General features: G+C 56.4%; 2 protein-coding genes across 6 annotated transcripts; one reads left to right on the top strand and one right to left on the bottom strand.

Moving 5' to 3' along the window:
- Positions 1-496: 496 nt before the first annotated feature.
- On the bottom strand, positions 497-5,007 carry LOC131397575 (tigger transposable element-derived protein 1-like). The gene is made up of 2 exons (XM_058530689.1): positions 4,882-5,007; positions 497-2,931 (listed from the first exon to the last, which is right to left on the bottom strand). The coding sequence occupies exon 2, from the start codon at positions 2,833-2,835 to the stop codon at positions 991-993; it is 1,845 nt and encodes a 614-aa protein (XP_058386672.1). The 5' UTR covers positions 2,836-2,931; positions 4,882-5,007; the 3' UTR covers positions 497-990.
- Positions 5,008-6,716: 1,709 nt separating this feature from the next.
- Positions 6,717-17,315, top strand: MZF1 (myeloid zinc finger 1). Of its 5 annotated transcripts, none has more exons than XM_058530626.1 (6): positions 6,717-7,040; positions 8,331-8,789; positions 9,230-9,413; positions 10,090-10,160; positions 10,281-10,401; positions 15,127-17,315. In XM_058530626.1, exons 2-6 carry the CDS (start codon positions 8,394-8,396, stop codon positions 16,557-16,559), a joined length of 2,205 nt encoding a protein of 734 aa, XP_058386609.1. In that variant the 5' UTR covers positions 6,717-7,040; positions 8,331-8,393; the 3' UTR covers positions 16,560-17,315. The 5 variants fall into 5 exon arrangements, with proteins under 5 accessions (XP_058386609.1, XP_058386610.1, XP_058386611.1 ...); XM_058530627.1 differs by lacking the exon at positions 6,717-7,040 and adding an exon at positions 7,055-7,415; XM_058530628.1 differs by lacking the exon at positions 6,717-7,040 and having other exon boundaries at positions 7,055-8,789; positions 9,311-9,413.
- The last annotated feature ends 1,238 nt before the right edge of the window (positions 17,316-18,553 follow it).

Here is an 18,553-nt window from a genome sequence, read left to right as displayed (position 1 = left end):
GCTAGGAAGGTTCACAATGGTGCAGGGATGAGAGGTCAAGGTTGGCAAATGGGAAAGGCTGGTCTCGGCCCTGGCCCCTAGGAACACTGATAAAGAAAACCTTATTCAAAATGGAGTCAGGAAGCCATGAAAAGAGAGCTCTCATGCACATAGCACTCGTCAAAGCCTACATGACCAGCGTGGGAAAAAGGAAGATCGCTCCTCATCCTAGCAGCAACACACTAACCACTACCTGCAGCCAATGAGAAGCCTCCACAACCTCAAACTCTTGTTCTCCTCCAATGAACTTTTGTTTCAAACAATCCTCCCCAATTTCCTCCTAAAACCTAGTAAAAGCTGACCTTCCCCTCTCTTTTTATTTTTTTTTCCCCCAGAGTCCCAGTAGATAGTTGTACGTCATAGCTGCACATCCTTCTAGTTGCTGTATGTGGGATGCAGCCTCAGCATGGCCAGACAAGCGGTGCGTTGGTGCGCAGCCGGGGTCCGAACCTGGGCCGCCAGTAGCAGAGTGCGCGCACTTAACCGCTAAGCCACGGGGCCAGCCCAACCTTCCCTCTCTTCAGACTTGCCTATGGTTCACCAGTTTGCTTGTCCTGAATTGCAGTTCCTCTGCTATTCCCGAATAAAATCAACTTTAATAATGTGCCAATTATTTTATTTATGGTTGACACCTCTCAAGGAAGGCCACCCTGGTGGGCTGTGCTGGGCAACTACTGTGCTATATGGCGTGTCTCCAGCATGGGTGAGCACTCCTGGGCCCTGCAGCTCATCTGCAAATCAGAGACCACCACCCTCCTGTTCCCCAAGCCTGGCGCTGTATGTGTCACCGTACAAAGACTGCAGGGTGTGAGACATGAGAACCATGGGGGAGAAGTGGCAGTTTCTGCCCTCCAGAAACAAAATGTCATCAGAACGGCTCATCTGAGGTCAGGCCCAAGCCCCAAATCATGCAGGACAACCACAGAGGTCAGTCCTTCAGCACCTGTACTCTTAGCCACTCGCCCACCCCGTGGGCCCCACTTGGGGTGAGTGCAGGCTTCCTGCCAACTCCCTTGTCGCTGCCACCACCACCACGGGGCCTCCAGAGGGGGCAGGTGCCCGATCCTGTCGCCTCCTTTCCCGGTGCAGCTCCCGGAGGCGGGCGAGGGCACAGTGGACACCCCGGGACACCCACAGGCTGCGCTCCCGGTTGGGATCATTCTCTGTGAGGACCCGCAGGCCAGCAGCAAAGTGGGACAGGGCCTGGGCCAGGTGCTCGGGGCTCAGGGCACCCACACCGGCTTCCTCCTCAGTCCCTGCACCCACCACAGCCTCTGTAAGATCTGCCTCTGGTCTTCTGGAGGCCAGGCCTTTCCCCGCCTCCCAGGGCAGCTCAGAGGCACTGGGGTCCCCATCCTCTGCATCCTGGGGGATGCCCCGGGGCGGGGGCTCCCCATGAGCCTGCAGCAGGCGGGTGACATCAGCCTCAGCCACGTCCCCTAGGCCCACGTGGCTGGCTAGTGCCACGATGCTGCGGCGGAGCTGGGGCACAGCATCAGGCTCGGGGGCACTGGCAGGCACACACTCGGGCCAGAGCTTCCTCCAGGCACTGTTCATGGTGGCAGGCTGCAGCTCTGCCCACGCCTCGGCAATGTTGTCTAAGGCAGTTATGACAGTATAGCTGCGCCAGAACTCCCGCACACAAGGCTGGTCCTCACCAGCTGTCTCCTGGACCAGCTGGCTGAGTGTGCGGCGCAGATAATGGGCCTTGAAGGCGGCGATGATGCCCTGGTTCATGGGCTGGATCAGGGCCGACGTGTTGTTAGGCAGGAACTCCACACGCACATGGGCCGAGAGGCTACCCAGGTGGGCAGGGTGGCAGGGCGCACCATCCAGGAGCAGCAGGGCACGGTGCGGGAGGCCGTGGCTGGTGCAGTGGCTCTCCACAGCAGGGCAGAAGCAGCCAGTAAACCACTCCTGGAAGATGCTGGGCATCAGCCAGTCGTTGCGGTTGGACCGCCAGACCACAGGCAGGCTGGACTTGGAGCAGCCCCTGAGGGCATGTGGGTTCTCTGAGGGGTATACCAGCAGGGGCTTCAGCTTGAAGTCGCCGGCCGCATTGCCGCCAAGCAGCAGGGTCAGGTGGTCCTTAGAGGCCTTGGGCCCAGGCCCAGTTGCCCCCTCCAGTGTCAGCAGCATGCGCGCAGGCAGCCGCTTCCAGAACAGGCCCGTCTCATCCACGTTGAAGACTTGGCATGGTGAGTATTGGCCCTCCTCCAGAACTGTACGCAGCACTGGGAGGTAGCGGGCTGCAGCCTGGGCATCAGCCACAGCAGGCTCATCTGTCAGCAGCACATTGTGGCGCACCTTGAAACGGGCAAACCACCCATTGCTGGCCCCAAAAGTCTCGACCTGGGTGCCATCACCCTGCTCGTGCTGCAGCTGCGCAAAGAGCCGACGCGCTTTGTCCTGGATGAGCAGTGTGCTGACAGGCAGATTCTGCCGCTTCTGCTCCTCAATCCACAGGCTCAGCAAGCGTTCCATGTGGCCCATCACCACACCTCGGCAGCGGATCAGCTGCATGGCACTGACAGGTGTGGCTGCCTGAGAATTGGCACGGATCTTGTCCTTGTTGACACGGATAGAAGCGACGGTGGAGGTGGCCAGCCCCAGGGCCCGGGCAATCTGTGTCAGCTTCTCACCCTCCTCAAACCTCCGAAGCACCTCCAACTTCATGTGCAGGGTGATGGACTTGCGATCCCGCTTGGCACTGTGGCGGAGGCCAATCCCAACAAGGAGTGCCTTCCCTGACACCTGCAGGTGGGGGATTGTCTTCATTCCGCCTCCCCAAGCCATGCACCTCGACAAGCTCTCTCCCCCGCCTATCCACGGCAGCTACTGCTGTGCCCACGATGGCAGCCTCTTGGCCTTTCCTGTCACACCTGCCTCTGCCTGTAAGAGGGGACATACGGGCATTAGTGTGTGAGCACATGGGAGTCCCAGCCACTGCCCGGCCTTCCCATGATCTGACAGAGAACACCCAACCCTGCTGACCACTGCCTCAGAGGCACGCCCAGTCCCTTCTCTCCCTACCACTAAAATCACCACACACTCACTTCCAAGCATTCTTTGCATCTAGAGAAACATGTCACTTAGTTTTAGCTTATGAGATCGAGACAGGTCTGTTGGGAGACCTCACTCTCTTCCCCTAGCAAACCTCTTGCAACCACAAGAGGATGTCAAGAGAGTCTAGAACCTGCCCCACCTCCCAGACACTGGTGAGCGATGAGCTGCCTGTCTCCATGCCGCTCACTCAGAGACATCAAATGTCAGTGTGGGAGGCTGAATAATGTCTCCTAAAGACATCCACATGCTAACCCCAGGAACCTACAAATAAGTGACCTTACATGGGAAAAGGGACAGTGCGGATATGATTAAGTTAATAATCTTGAGATGAGGAGATTATCCTGGGTTCTCTGAGTAGGCCGTAATGCCATCACAGAGGTCTTTGTAATGAGAGGCTTAAGACTTCACTCAGAAGAAGGTAATATGACCACTGAAGCCTGGAGCTTCCAGAAGGAACCAGCCCTGCCAATACCTTGGTTTTCAGCCCAGTGAGACCTATTTCAGATTTCAGACCTCCAAGACTAAGATAATAAATCTGTGTTGTTTTAAACCACTGAGTTTGTAGCAATATGTTACAGCTGTCCTAGGAAACACACAAGGGAAGCTCCCTAATTCGTGCCACCACGTGGAGTACCTGGGGATAGAGGAGGAAGGTGGCTCCACAGGAGGCAGCCAGAATGATTCAGTAAGAACTAAATCAGGTCCTGTCGCCCTCTGCTCAGAGCCCTTCCAGGCCTCCCACCTCTCTCTGAGTAAAGGCCACCATTCTCCCCAGCTTCATCAAGGGCCTCAAGGCCTCCTTTTCTCCTTCGCTAACTCCTGATCACATCCTTGGGGCAGACTAAGGGTGTTCCTGACTCAGGGCCTTTGCTCCTGTGGTTCCTTTGGCCCAGAGCCAGCGCTCTTCCCGGTTATATGCATGGCTTGTTCCCTCTCCTTCTGCAGGTCTCTGCTTAAATGTAACCTGATCAGAGAGACCCTCTCCCCAGTAAGTTTTATTGTGCATCTGTCACGCACTGCCTGAGGGCAGGAGCTGTCTGCTGAGCTCTCTATTGTGTCCCCAGGCCCAAGAATAGTGCCTGTCACTTTGCAGGCATCCAGTAGTCGCTGGCTGACTAAATTATTAAATGAAGTACAGTGGTGAAAAGCAGGCTTCAAAAGCATTTTGAACCACGTGAAAGTAGCACCTGATCAAAACAGTAAGATTTTTTTGAAGGAGTACGTGTGAAAAGCAGGGACAAATGCCTGATGGGTCTGTGTGTGAGGAGTATCTATGGCCCCTAGGACGAGTACCTTCAGGGACCCACGGGCTGCACCTGGCTTGAAACAGCCCACAGGGCCCTCCAGCCGGGGAGGCAGGGAAAAGCAGGTGGCCATGGGGAAGGCTCCTGCCTGGAAGGAGGCCCCGAATTCTGAATCCCTCACGCGCCCATCTTTCTCTCTCCAACATCCATGCCTTCGCCTGCTAGCCTACAATTTTCAATTAATTCACCCACATATTCATTCATTTCCTCTCTCCCCTCTCGAAAGAAAGTCCCCAAGCCCGCCGCCCAGAAGGCTCGCTGCCCAATGTCTAGGTGGAAGACAGGGTTCGTCCCTCGAGACTACATTTCCCAGACGGCCGCGTGGCCGCCGAAGGCTCCGATTGGCGCATTCGCGCGCGTCCCTGGCTGCGCGCGCAGCGGCCTCTCTCCGATCCCCTCCCCCCGCCCGGAGCCGAAAGAAAGGGCCCCCCGCCCTCGGAGCCTGGGCTCCCGCGCGGCCGAAAGCCCTCACCCCGGATCGCGACTCGGGCCGGCTGCTTCAGCTGGGCCGGTGGGACTGCGGCCCCTCCCCATCTCCTGCCTCACCGCGCCGCTTCCCGGAGGCGGCCGAGCCCAACCTCCGTCTCGTCGGCGGAGGCGGAAGGCGACGGGCGAGGGCCGGGATTGGAGGATACCACATGGGGCCCGCCCCCGACGGCGTTCTAAGCCCTGCGCCCGGCGCTCCCGTGCCTGCCGGGAAATGTAGTTCAGCTACGAGGCCGCTGCGCGCAGAGCCCAGGCGGGGGCGCCCGAGGCTGTCTCTGCCCAAGGTTGGTTTTCTCGCCGCTTAATTTTTCTCTCGTATCTTTCCCGCCGCCTACTCTCTGTCTCTGCCTTTCCATCATCCTCCATACCTCCTTCCCTTCCTGGCTCTGTCTCACTGTTTTCTCATTATCGCTGTCTGTTCCCCATCCCGGAGAACTGGTTCCCTTCAGACTGTCAAAATATAATTTTCAAAAAAGTTAAAAACAAACTCAGAACGTATCAAAGATTTATTTACCTCACGAAGGGAACTAGTAGGATAACGTAGATGGTTCCAGGAAGATGAGAGAGAAGGAACAATAGAGAGGGTGAAAGAAAAAACAAACACTGAAATAAAAGCGCAAAGTCGGATTACCGCCCTACAGGGCAGTGGGCAGGACCGGCGTCTTAGTGTCCTGCAGGGTACAACGCTAACCCTTGGGGCGCTCTTTTCTACCGGACAGAAAGCATTTGCAACCTATCAACCTTTTGCAAGTTAGCATCCAACCTCACAGTATCTGGACTCTAGTCAAAAGTAGCTAAGTCAAAAAGAGCTGCTTCGCTTAGGGAGTCAGATGGCCTGAAGCAGGCTTGGTAGAGACATGCTAGGGAACTCACCAAGGGCTCCCAGTCATCTTTTTTGTCTTATTGTCAAGTTTTGGATAAGTTTTCCTAACAAGTCTCCCTCCAACTCTCTCTCTTCTTGCTGTCTGTCACCCTTCTCTGACTCTGAAAACTCTCAGTCCATCCTACTGTATCTCTAACTTCTGTCCCTTTCTCCCCTGTTGCCTGTACTCCTGTATCCTTGTCTGTCCCGTAATCTCGATATCTGCACTTCTTGTCTCTGTGAATCTATTCCCCTTCTCCCTCTTTGCCTCTCCTTTCATCTCCATCCCTTCCTGACCTCTCCCTCTTGCTAACTGTTCTGACACACCTGTCTCCCCGGCCTGGCCTCTCTGACACTCTGGCTTCTTATCAGACTCTCTAGGTCTCTGAGGGTAGAAATCCCTCTCCGGTGTCTTTCTTTTCTACCCGTGTCTCTGTCCCGTGTCTGTTCACGTACTTTCACTGTCTCTCCTCACATCCCTCTCTGCCCCAGAGTCTCTGCCCTCGAAGGCTTTGGGTCTCTCTCTGTCCCTGAGTCTCTGGGTCTGTCTGTCTTTCTCTCCGCACTGTCTCTCGCTCGGCATCTCTGCCCCAGTATCCTCCCCACGCCCTCACCCCACCTCTCCTATCGCCCTTCAGACCCGCGCCAGGTCCCCGGGGTTGCCGTGGAGACCTGGGTGTCCAACCGGTCACCATGGAGACGCCGGGGCCCTCCTGCCGCCTGTGAGCACACAGGGACGTCGCGCCGCGCACGCGCGGACGGAGGACCTGGCCGACTACACCTCCCAGAAAGCACCGGGCCGAACCTCTCTCCATTTGGCTGTCCGGGAGGGAGGTGGAGAAGGTGCCCCCCCCCGCAGAGGTTGCCATGGAGACGCGGGCTGACGGCGTCCTAGCAAGGGCAGTGATTGGTGCAGAACCCTGCTAATCCCCGGAAGGCCCGTAGAGAATTGAGGGAAACGTGGTGGGGGGCATGCGCGTTTGGGAAGGCGGTGCTGCTGTCCGTTCCCCCCTGAGAAGCTTGCGCACGTCGATGGGGGCCCGGAGGCCTGGACTGAGGCGGGGAGCGCGGGAAGAGGCGGCGGGAATGTGACCTGATCGTTGTGAACAACGCTACCCCGGGGAACAGAGGGAGGAGGGTGGAAACAGAGGCGAGGGTGGGGGAAGGGCTAGGAGGCGCTCTGGCTGGTGCGTGGAGCATTCTGGGAGACATAGTTCGGCTGGGGAGGGGAAGTCGGCGAGTGCGCATGCTCAGGAGCGCGGAGCGACCCGCTGACCGCCGAGGTGAGGTTGGGGGGGGCGCCTCTCAACAGGGAAGGCTCGGGCGGGGACGAGGCAGCGGCTGCGTGCGTGGATTCCGGCTGCGCAGCGGGACCGGGATCGCGGGGCAGGGACCTGGGTACTCCTTGCAGGCAGGCCGGCTGCTGTCGCGCGAGGCTCGTCAATCACCGCGCATTGCCATGGTGACTGGTTCTGGGAGGGGAGCCCGCCCTCCGGTTGCCATGGCGGCACCAGGACCTGCCGGGGCTCCCTCCAGAGGAAGTTGCCTGCGAAGACTTGTGGTAAATGTAGTTCAGGAACGTCCGCAGGTGCCAGCCGGCTTGGCGAAGGCCCAACTTTCTCCCAGGGTTTCAGGGTGACCTGGAATCTTGAGCAGAGGTTTGATTCGGGATCCGGCGGCCCTCGGTATCGAATCCACTCCCTTAATACACTAGATTTCTTCACAAATCCCGCTCTTTATCCCTAGCTGTAGAAGGAGCAGCACGGGTGCGGAAGGGGGCGGTCATTCACATTTGCAGATGGGGAAACAGCTTTACAGAGGCACAGCGACCTGCCAAGTTTACATGGCAAATAAGCTGGATCAAAATCTCCGACCTTGCTTGCAGACTCCCATTCCAGTGGTCTCAGGGCCTTTGTGGGCCCCCTGAAAGCTCCCCATCACCTTCTAGCCCGATTTAAAATCAAGAAGCTGAAGAGATTATGGGACATTGTGTGGTGTGATAAGTTGGGCTCAGAGAATGGGGCTGAATGGGGGGAAGATGCTGCCTGAGGGCTGGGACACACAGATGACCTTGCACAGGTGGAGAAGGGGGGAACAGGTGGAGGTAGGCTGCTCTCTAGAACCAGCTGGGAGGGAAATGGTCTGAAAGACTGGGTGGAAGAGTGGATGGTGCAATGATGGGCTGGTGTTGGGGGTGGGGAGTAGTGGTGCTGATATCCAGATGGTGGGTGTTGTAAGTGTCATTCACCTAGTAGAAGGAGATCTCCAGGGCAGGGATGAAATGGTTCATACAGAAAAAGGGCAGTATTTAGAGAAGAGAGAAAGTATCTTCTGGACTTAAAAAGCAGTCTGTGTTTGGAGCAGAGACTCTCCACAGGCCCAGCTAGAGAGGCCAGGGACACAGGTGGCTCTTCGAGGGCCTAACAGCCCCACAGGTCCCTGACATGTGAGCACCTTTCTGTGCCTCAGTTTCCTCACATGCATCTCACTGGTGGCAAGTCTGAGGATCAAACAGCACAGCGTACAGTAGGCACTCAGTAAGCATTTGCTGGCACTGTTTGTTCTCATCACAGCAACCTCATCCCGTTCCTCCCCGGGGCAGACACTGGCCTCAGAGCCCCGGCCCGGTCATTACGATGAGGCCCACAGCACTGGGCTCCCCAGGCCATGCACCCCCGGAAGACGACGGACCTGTCATGGTGAAGCTGGAGGACTCTGAGGAGGAGGGTGAGGCTGTCCCGTGGGATCCCGGCCCAGAGGCTGCACGCCAGCGTTTCCGGCACTTTCGCTATGAGGAGACAATGGGTGCCCGAGAGGCCCTGGCCCGCCTCCGGGAGCTGTGCCGCCAGTGGCTGCAGCCAGAAGTGCACTCCAAGGAGCAGATGCTGGAGTTGCTGGTGCTGGAGCAGTTCCTGGGCACCCTGCCCCCTGAGATCCAGGCCCGCGTGCGGGGACAGTGGCCAGGCAGCCCTGAGGAGGCTGTGGCCCTGGTTGAGGGGCTGCGCCAGGAGCCGGGAGGACCCCGGAGATGGGTGAGTCAGTGGCCCTGAGCTGGGTCAGGGCTGGAACAGTATCCAGCTCTGCCTCACCTTAGGGCGTGCAGTGCTTGGCCAGACACCAGCCCCTTGGGTTTTCTAATTGGTTACTTGCAGTAGCCCTTGTGTACACGTAGACAGGGTTCCAGAGCTGGCCTCACTGGCTCACCTCTGCACCACTTGGAGCCATGGACACAGGAAGAGATGCAGGGTGGGAAAAGAGGGAGGGCACAGGGCAGCCGTGGGTGTCAGCAGCAGAGCAACTGCAGGTGGTCTCTTCACTCCCTGGTCAGTCCCCGGGGAAGGTGGGTCCTTGGAAGCCCTTGTCAGTCAGGACCCTGGGGTCCCACATGGGGTGGATGCCCAGGAACCTCTTGCTTGCACCCAGCCCAACTTCCTGCCTGGGCCTCTAATGGTTGGGGGGGGCGCCTCCCCAGGTCACAGTCCAAGTGCAGGGTCAGGAGGTGCTATCAGAGAAGATGGAGCCCTCTGACTTCCAGCCCCTCCCTCAAACCAAGCCTCGGACTCCAGAACCTAGGCCTGAGATGCCCCCTGGGGCCATGCAGGAGTCACCGCTGGGCCTTCAGGTGAAAGAGGAGCTCGAGGTTACAGAGGACCCAGGTAAGGGTGGGCAAGGTGGACAGGGCCCAAGGCCCGATTGGATGGGACCAGGGGAACTTGGCCTGAACAGCCTGCTAGATGGGACCCTTCCCGTGCAATGGCCATCACTACTCCTTGCACACCAAGCCTGACTCTCACAGATGTGTTTCCATGCTTTCCCCTGGCATGGAGCAGGCTGTTGGGGTTTCCATGTGTGGGAGGTATGTGGGGGCCACTGTTCAAGGAGATCCAGCAGAGGATATCAGCCCATTGCTGGGGAGCGGACAGCAGGCTGGAGTATGGGTGGGAGAACTCCACAGTGCTGAGCATATGCTTCTTTCATGTACGCCTCCAGGCAGGTGCTACAGCTGACCACCCACACTCTCTGCCCTTCCTGTGCAGACCTTTGTGCAGTGACCCTCTCCCACCCTCACTGGCCATCCTACCCAGGGCTCAGGCAGAGGTGCAGGGCACTGACCTAGCCTCCCTTGTCCGGCTACAACTCCTCCCATGGCCTTGCAGGGTGCCCTGCTTTGCTCCACCCCTGAGCTGGGCCCTTAGAGCTGCTGGGCCGTGGCCAGCCCCAAACCTGCACCCAGGTCTCACCACACCTGGATCTCAGCGCCTAGCATACCACTTAGGAGGGCAGTGGGGTGGGGACATCCTTGGGCTGCCTGACCCCACCCTTCCTCTCCAGAGCTTCTGGATTCTGGGCCTCTAGCCAACCCCCAGGAGGCCACTTCCACTCTCCTGCCTGAGGAGGCCCAGGTGAGCCCCACACAAGCCATGCCCCCCTCCCTGCCCTGGGAGCCTCAGTGGGTGGGGGTCAGGTAGGTCCCTCCCTGGGCCTAGCTGGGCACACATGAGCAGTGACCACTGTGGTTTCAGGGCTGTAGGATGGCGCTGGACCAGGCCCTTCCCCAGAGTGAAACCAGGCCTGAGGGGCCCTCATGGAGGGAGCACCCTGGGGCCCTGTGGCAGGAGGAAGCCGGGAACATCTTCTCCCCAGGTGAGTAAGACAAGGTGTGGTAGGGCTGGGCCCTCTGCATGGACATCACCCATCCCACTCTTGGCCCTGCTTAGGTGGCCCTCTGGCTCCAGCATCCCCAAGCTCCCCCGTTCCTTGGACCATCCACTGCAGCATTCAGCCTGCTTCAGCATCTTCTATTCTCAAAAGCCAAGCCCTCCACTGACCTCATGGCCCCTCCAGCTGATGCTTTCCACCACAGTAAAACTTCCCAAGATGGCAGCCTGTGTTCCCCACACCCACGTCCTCTCCCAGATTCTGGGCTTGCGTCCCACTGATTGGGTGGTGGGGAAGGAAGGGTTGGGACCTGGCAAGGACAGCAGGTTAGTAGACAGGGTGGGCGGGCAGGAGTGACCTTGACAAAGGGTGGGGATCAGACAGGACAGAGCAGGATCCTGCCCAATTGTCCAGGGATCTCAGGCAAGAGGGCCCCCTGCTGTCCACCTCAGCCACACCACCCTCGTTCTGCCATCTTCCACGCTCCCCATGTTCTCTACCTCCCCGTTCCCCCGTCTTCCTTGGTTTATTTCCTTGTTCTTGTGGACCTTCCTATGAACTCTGGTGTGGGAGGTCAAGTGCTGAGACGTCATATATCTGAAGCACGTTTGTCTAGCATTCAACATTAGACTGAAATTTGGCTGGATAAGGAATTCTTTTTATTAATTCAGTCTCAAACTTTTTTTACTACTATTGTTGGTGAGCCCTTTCAATTTGAAATTCACATCTCTCAGTTGTGGGAAACTGGCTTGAATCGTTTCTTTGATGTCCTTCCCCTCCATTGTTCTGTTTTCTTGTTTCTGGAATGCCTGACACTTGCCTATTGGCCTCTGGGACAGGTCTTCTAATGTTTTTTTCACTCCGATTTCCCATCCCTTTCTGTCTGCTCTATTTTCCAGAAAACTTCTTCAATTATATCTTCTAGAACTTCTGTTGAGATTTTCGTATCTGCTAGCATAATTTTAATTTCCAAGAGTGTTTTCATTCCCTGAACATTCATTTTTGTAGCTGCTTCCTGTTGTTGTTACAGTTGTAACATCTTTCCTCATTTCTCTGAGGATAGCAATAACTTGTTTTTTAAGTTTTCTTCTCCCAGTGTAATCTCAGAGGGACCGCAAATCTGGCGGCTCTGAGCAGGTGGGTGAGAGGCTTATCAGCCATGACAACAAACCAGGGCTGGGAGGAATGTGGGGGGTCACTACCCAAGAAGACTCACTTCTTGGGGGATGTGAGTGGGTGGGTGGAGTGAACGCTGCTGAAAGATCCACAGGGCAATGTGGCTGGGCCATTTGGGGGCACTCCTTGCTGTGAACATGTTCAGGTCTTTCCTCTGAGTCTTCCAAGAAGGCACTTCCAGCCTCTTGCAAGGAGAGAGGCTGGTGTCTTAGCACCCAGTGTGACTTCACTTAATCTCTTGACTTCCTCAGTATGGTCTCCCACCCTCAACCCAGCCTTTTGCCACGATGGGAGAAGAGATCCAGGAATCAGAGCTACAGCAGTGCTCACCATTTGCTCAGAATTCTGTGTAGACAGAGGCCAGAGGCTGTTCCGTGCAGTAGCCCTGCCTGGCTTCTGCTTCTGACACAGCCTACCCAGCCTGCTCGGTGCCCCTGCCCCTTCACCTGCATGACTAGAGGTACCTGGTACTTCCAAGTTCTGAACTTTTCAAGTCTTCTTTGAGATAAAATGAGTTGACTTTTTTCAGTTTTCCTCATCGCTGGCTTAGTATTCACCTTCAGTCTGCTACACAGTTACCATTTGCCCATCTGCTTTCCAGAGTAGAAAATGTCAGGCGTTGGTTTGTTTGCTTTCTTCTTTTCATCTTTGTGGATTCTATGCCTTACAAAAAAGAATATTGTGGTTTTCACTGTTGTTTCAGGATAAAAAAATTTAAGTAGATGCCATGGTTACTCAGAAGTCCTCATTTGTTATATTTTTTATCAGTAAGGATCCTAACTCATTCTTTTTTCATAATTTCCTTGTTTCATGGATGCTGATCCCTCCTTTGAGGGTTTAGAAATAATTTAGTGTCCTTTCCAGACTGGTTAGTTAGCTCGGTTTCCTCGGGTGTGAGTTCTCCTACTGGTTGCACTGTTGACAGCCTGCCCTTCAGAGCTCTAGGAGCTTCTTGTTTGTCCCTGCCCTAAGCATCATCCTAGGCGAGGACTTGCCACAGGGTCCACCATAACCCTGAAGTGGAAGGATCATCTGGCCCCCAGGCCATTCAGTGAAGATACCTCTGCAGCTAGCCAAAGCAGGCAGCTTATTCCTGGCCAGGTCTGTGGGTGGACTAGGCTAACCCAGCTCACATCCTCAACCCCAAGCTTTACGACAGAGCCTGGCTCTGGTCCCCAGCTCTCCATAGTCTCAGGGCTTGAGAGCTTACTGTACCAGTCTCTGGATGCCTAAACCTCACCAACTGTAGTTTCTTGCTTTGGAGCTGCCCACGGTATTTTTAAACTTCTTTTTCTTATGTTCTGTCTGTCATTTCTGCATGTTGGAGCTGAAAGAGTAGGATCTGGCACATGCTCCTTCTGTTTTAGTTTTCAGCTGGCTGGCCAGGCTCGGCCCATGCTGTGTGGCTGACCACTCCCTCCAGCTTGGACCTGCTTCTCTCTCAGTTCACCAGCCCACAGTCTCTCGGCTTTCTCCAGCCACATAGCAGCACTCCCTCAGGCTCTTTGGCAGCTTCTTCCTCTGCAGACCTATTCTTTCCTCAGGCTGCACCTCCCATACACAACCACAGCTCCCACCTTCAGACACTGGTCTCCCCATCAGGTCTCCTGGCTGCTTCCTTTGCCCCTCAAATGAACATCTTCTGATGCTTCTGATGAAAGCATCATGAGACTATTTTGAATAGCTAATGCATTCACATGTTAGAAAAATTCAAAAGGCACGAGGGAGTAGTGGAATGCCCCTCCCTTGCCTATGTCACACAGTCCTGCTCCCCAACAGCCAACATTACCGGTTTCTTGTGTGTCCTTTCAGAAAGATTCTGTGCATGGAAGAGCAGACACAAATTCAGATGCATACTCATTTCCCTTCTTTAAAACACACGTGGATGCTTAATCTCCACCATGTTACACACCTGACATTTTTCATGCACCTTCCCACTTTAACACACAGCAGCAAGTGCCCTCGTCTTTGGACCACTGCATAGAGCCCCACTGTAGCTCACTGTGGACATATTGTTTATCCATCCAGGCTCCTATTGAGATTCCTTTGGGTTGCTTGCTTTCCCCCCCCCCCAAAGCCCCAGTAGATAGTTCTATGTCATAGCTGCACATCCTTCTAGTTGCTGCATGTGGGACGCAGCCTCAGCATGACCAGAGAAGCGGTGTGTCGGTGCGCACCCGGGATCCGAACCCCGGGCCACCAGCAACAGAGTGCGCGCACTTAACCGCTAAGCCAGCGGGCCAGCTCTGGGTTGCTTTTAAGTGATATACTGAGAAACCTCATATGTAGGTCATTTCACACGAGGACACACAGCTGTGGGAGAAGTACCTAAAAGTGGAATTTCTGGATCAAAGTGTGGGAAGTTTGCCATTTTGATGTATTTTGCCACACTGGCTTCCCAGTTATGCTCACCGGCAATGCACACAAACACTTGGGACCCTGCAGTGAGGGTGTGGAAATGGTAGATGAGTATAGCTCTCATGTGCAGTTTTCTTATTAGGAGGGAACTGAGCATATTTTATGACATGTAAATGTTAGTTACATTTCCTTTCCTGTTCACATCCTTTGCCCGTGTTTGTCAGGTTGTTGGTCTTTCTTGTTGATTCATTGGAGCTCTTTTCTTAGAAGGTTAACTAGCTCTTTGCCTCTGGAGAGTTTCTCAGTTTATCATTGGTTTTTTGACACTGAGGTTGTTTTTGCTATGCACAAATGATTTCCTTTGATGTAATATAATCTATCTGACTTTTCTTTGTCGGCTAATGGATTTTCTGTCAGCCACTGAAGCCCTTGCTACTCTCTGTCTCCTTGATTTAATTTCTTCTGGGCTTCTTCCTTATCCCACCACTGCTTCTCAGTTGCCTTTGCTCACACCTCCTCCCTCACCCAGCATCTGATGCTGGAGTGCTCACAGCATGGCTGGGACTCGCTCCTTTTCTCCATAGACACCCACCCCTATTGGATCACATGCAAGCCCAGGGCTCCACGTGCCATGCCTATGCCACATCACCCATGTTCACATTTGCCTGCACACGGAGCCCCTGACTCCTGCACCTCACAGCCTGTATGCAGCCTCTGTCCCTCAGACACCCCATGGGCATCTCAAGCAAGGCATATCAGACCAAAGTCCTGGCACCTGCATTCCCTGCCTCCCTCACCTCCTCTATTCCCTTCCGTTGGCTCCACTTCCAGCATCCCTCAGACCCACTCACTTTTCTGCATTTGTGGAAACCATCATCACCCACCTGGACAGTGTAAGGGCCACCTGCCCCACTTTGCTCTACAGCCCTTCCAGAAAGGCAATTCTTGCAAACTTAAGTCAGAGCTAGAAAGCTTGTCCCCAGCTTGTCTGTCTTCCTCCTCATGCAAGGTTCTGTCCCATTGTCACCTCAGGGAAGCCTACACAGATAGAATCCCTGCCCCTGCCACCTCAGACTGCCTGGTTGGTCAGTTTCAGGAGGTCCCTCTAGTTCACACAGGTCCGCGCACACAGTGAGTTCTCTGTCACGAATGAGTGGATCTCCTTGTGCAATGCAGGATTTGCGCTCCAGATGGACAGCATCTCTGCTGGCCTAGGCACTGTGAGCCCCCACCTCCACGTTCCTTGGGACCTCGGGGTGGCCGGCCTCACCAGCCGACTCCAGTCACCCTCCCGAGAAAGTAGCTTCTCGCACACGCTTGTGCTCCCCAATGACCCGGGAGGTGAGCAGAACCCCACGGGCCTGGATCCCCACCAGGGCGTGGGTCCGGTGCTGGCCACCGTCCGCTGGCGCGCCCCCAGAGGTCGCAGCCGGGGCCGGCCCAGCACAGGCGCTGGAGCGGTGCGAGGCGGCCGCTGCGACGTGTGCGGGAAGGTGTTCAGCCAACGCAGCAACCTGCTAAGGCACCAGAAGATACACACGGGAGAGCGGCCGTTCGTGTGTGGCGAATGCGGCCGCAGCTTCAGCCGCAGCTCACACCTGCTGCGCCACCAGCTCACGCATACTGAGGAGCGTCCGTTCGTGTGCGGCGACTGCGGCCAGGGCTTCGTGCGCAGCGCACGCCTGGAGGAGCACCGGCGCGTGCACACCGGTGAGCAGCCCTTCCGCTGCACCGAGTGCGGCCAGAGCTTCCGGCAGCGCTCCAACCTGCTGCAGCACCAGCGCATCCATGGCGACCCCCCAGGTCCCGGCGCTGCGCCCCCCACACCCCGCGACGCGCCTGAGCCCCCAGGCCCCTTCCCGTGCAGCGAGTGCCGGGAGAGCTTCGCGCGGCGCGCCGTGCTGCTGGAGCACCAGGCCGTGCACACGGGCGACAAATCCTTCGGCTGCGTGGAGTGCGGCGAGCGCTTCGGCCGCCGCTCGGTGCTGCTGCAGCACCGGCGCGTACACAGTGGAGAGCGGCCCTTCGCCTGCGCCGAGTGCGGCCAGAGCTTCCGGCAGCGCTCCAACCTCACGCAGCACCGGCGCATCCACACGGGTGAGCGGCCCTTTTCCTGCGCTGAATGCGGCAAGGCCTTCCGCCAGCGGCCCACGCTCACGCAGCACTTGCGCGTGCACACGGGCGAGAAGCCCTTTGCCTGCCCCGAGTGCGGCCAGCGCTTCAGCCAGCGTCTCAAGCTCACGCGCCACCAGCGGACGCACACGGGTGAGAAGCCGTACCACTGCAGCGAGTGCGGCCTGGGCTTCACGCAAGTCTCACGGCTCACCGAGCACCAGCGCATCCACACGGGTGAGCGGCCCTTCGCCTGCCCTGAATGCGGCCAGAGCTTCCGGCAGCACGCCAACCTCACGCAGCACCGGCGCATCCACACGGGTGAGCGACCCTACGCGTGCCCCGAGTGCGGCAAGGCCTTCCGCCAGCGGCCCACGCTCACGCAGCACTTGCGCACCCACCGGCGCGAGAAGCCCTTCGCCTGCCAGGACTGTGGCCGCCGCTTCCACCAGAGCACCAAGCTCATCCAGCACCAGCGCGTCCACAGTGCAGAGTAGTTAGCGCTCACTAGACCCTTCTCTGCATCCACCTCGGTCCTCTGTGTGGGAGAGGGTAGAACACCTACCTCACAGGGTTGTTGTGAGGCCTGTGATCGCTTCGGTACAAGCAGGCCCGCCCAGGGTCTGACCCCCAGTAGGTGCTCAATAAACAGGAGACGGAACCTGGGTCTGGGTCTCTCCCCACTCAGTGCCTCCCCACTTGTGCGAGTCCCTCTCTGCTCACCTCACCCACCCACCACTTCCTCTGCAACAGTGTGGTTCCATGACTCTCCGCGGAGGTCGCTCCTAACAGCACCTGCCCTCGTCTGTGGGGTGCCCCCATGTACCAGGCCTCCTATACTATTGGCCCATCACGCTTTTCACTCACACATCCACGGGCCAAGCCAGCTGCCAGGCAAGGACCTGAACTGGCCGGCCCAGTTCTCCCCAGCCAGCAGAGATCATCAGATGCAGAAGTAGAAAATGTGCCCAGAAGGACAGAGCCGGGCTGGGGATGTGTGTTTGTAAAACTTTAAAGCTAAGAAGCCATTTCTTAGGTGTAAAAGCTGGTAGGTTTTATCTGGAAATCCAGATTCTTTATGACTTTTCCCCTCTTCCCGCATGTGTACCATCAGCAGGTGTTGAGGATGGGGGCCCCTTTGGGCAGGACCCCAGCCAGTCTGGGAATTGAAGTTGGCCACAGGCCCCAGGCCAGTTCCCTAGCCCTCTAGTGATCATTCCCATCCCATGAGCCACAGTCTCCTCCCACCATGGCCCTGTGCACAGCCCCCAGGGCTCCCCTACACTGGGAAGTCTCCATCAGGAGTGTGTTCAGCAGCAAGTCACAAGAAACACAGCTGGCAGCAGCTTACATGAAAGTGGACAGGCACTGCCAGTGTGGGTTCAGCGTCCTGCAGACTTGGCTGGTATCTCTGGAACCCTCTAGCCTTTTCCTGTGCCATTGCCTCTTTTGCCCTATCTTCCCCTTCCATCACATTGCCCAGGCTCTTGACATAGCCCCTTACCCCACCAGTGGGTGTGCTGGGTGCTGGAAACATGGGGTGAAAGGCAGTGCCGAAGAAGGGATCTTCATGCAGCAGGGTCTGGCTTGAGACCTAAACCCCACTCTGGGTGGGTGTCAGCCTGGCCTTGGCCTGGGGGGTTCCAGGATCAGCCTTTGGAGGCCCATGTGTCCAAGCTTCTTCCAGAGGTGCAGCTGGACTTTGCTGCTTTGAGTCACTCTGACCTTCACAAGACTGGGGACCTGGTATCAGAGAAAGAAGAAAAACTAGCCTGGGCCAAGGCTTTCAATGGCCATACTAGAGAGGGTGTGCTCCCTGCTCCTGCTCCCTTCCTCCCCTTCCCTCCTCTTCCCCTCTCTCCTCCTCCCTACTGGCCTAGCCCCAGCTAAGACCAGGAACAGTCTGCATCCACATCTGGCAAAGTTGGCAGCTCCTCATGCAGGGGCACTCCTGTGTGACATAGTCAGGAGGGAAGGGTCTCCTGGGCCCTATAACAACACTCGCTGTTCCCTCCAACCACAAAAGAGACTCTGAGGACCCTGGTGTGGGATCTGCAGAATCAGAAGGGAGAGGAAGGTGGTCAATGGGCCCCTAGGCAAAGGCTGGGTGAGTGAGATCAGGGAAGGCAGGCAAACACTGAGGTAGCTAATGTTCTCGGATTGGAGAAACGTTGTCGAAACTTTATAAATCCTGTACATGGATTTTTTTACGAGCCTGTGTGACTTTTATAATTAGAAGAAAAGAGAACAAGAAAGCTTTCATTTTTTGATCATCTTGGTGGTGTGAAGAACGTGAAAGGAAATCTCTGCAGATACGACTACATAAAAAGGTGAAATTCTGCACAAGAAGAGTTACGACAAACATGAAAGACATGGAGAAAACAGGCCGAGGTCCCATGCCCAAAGCCACAAGAAGTTCATGGACCCATCTGCCGTACCAGCTCACGGAGAAGAAAGAAACATGAAAAGCAACATGAAAGCCCCCTATAAA

Source organism: Diceros bicornis, chromosome 34 (assembly GCF_020826845.1).
Source record: "Diceros bicornis minor isolate mBicDic1 chromosome 34, mDicBic1.mat.cur, whole genome shotgun sequence".
NCBI lineage: Eukaryota > Metazoa > Chordata > Mammalia > Perissodactyla > Rhinocerotidae > Diceros > Diceros bicornis.
Note: the sequence above shows the minus strand (reverse complement) of the source record. Positions and strands in the feature narration are given on the sequence as shown.

Coding starts and splice junctions, on each gene's coding strand:
- MZF1 (XM_058530626.1), top strand. CDS start 8,394: ATGAGGCCCACAGCACTGGGCTCCCCAGGCCATGCACCCCCGGAAGAC. Junction 8,790..9,229: donor CGGGAGGACCCCGGAGATGG/GTGAGTCAGTGG, acceptor GCGCCTCCCCAG/GTCACAGTCCAAGTGCAGGG. Junction 10,402..15,126: donor CGGGAACATCTTCTCCCCAG/GTGAGTAAGACA, acceptor TGTGCAATGCAG/GATTTGCGCTCCAGATGGAC.
- LOC131397575 (XM_058530689.1), bottom strand. CDS start 2,835: ATGGCTTGGGGAGGCGGAATGAAGACAATCCCCCACCTGCAGGTGTCA.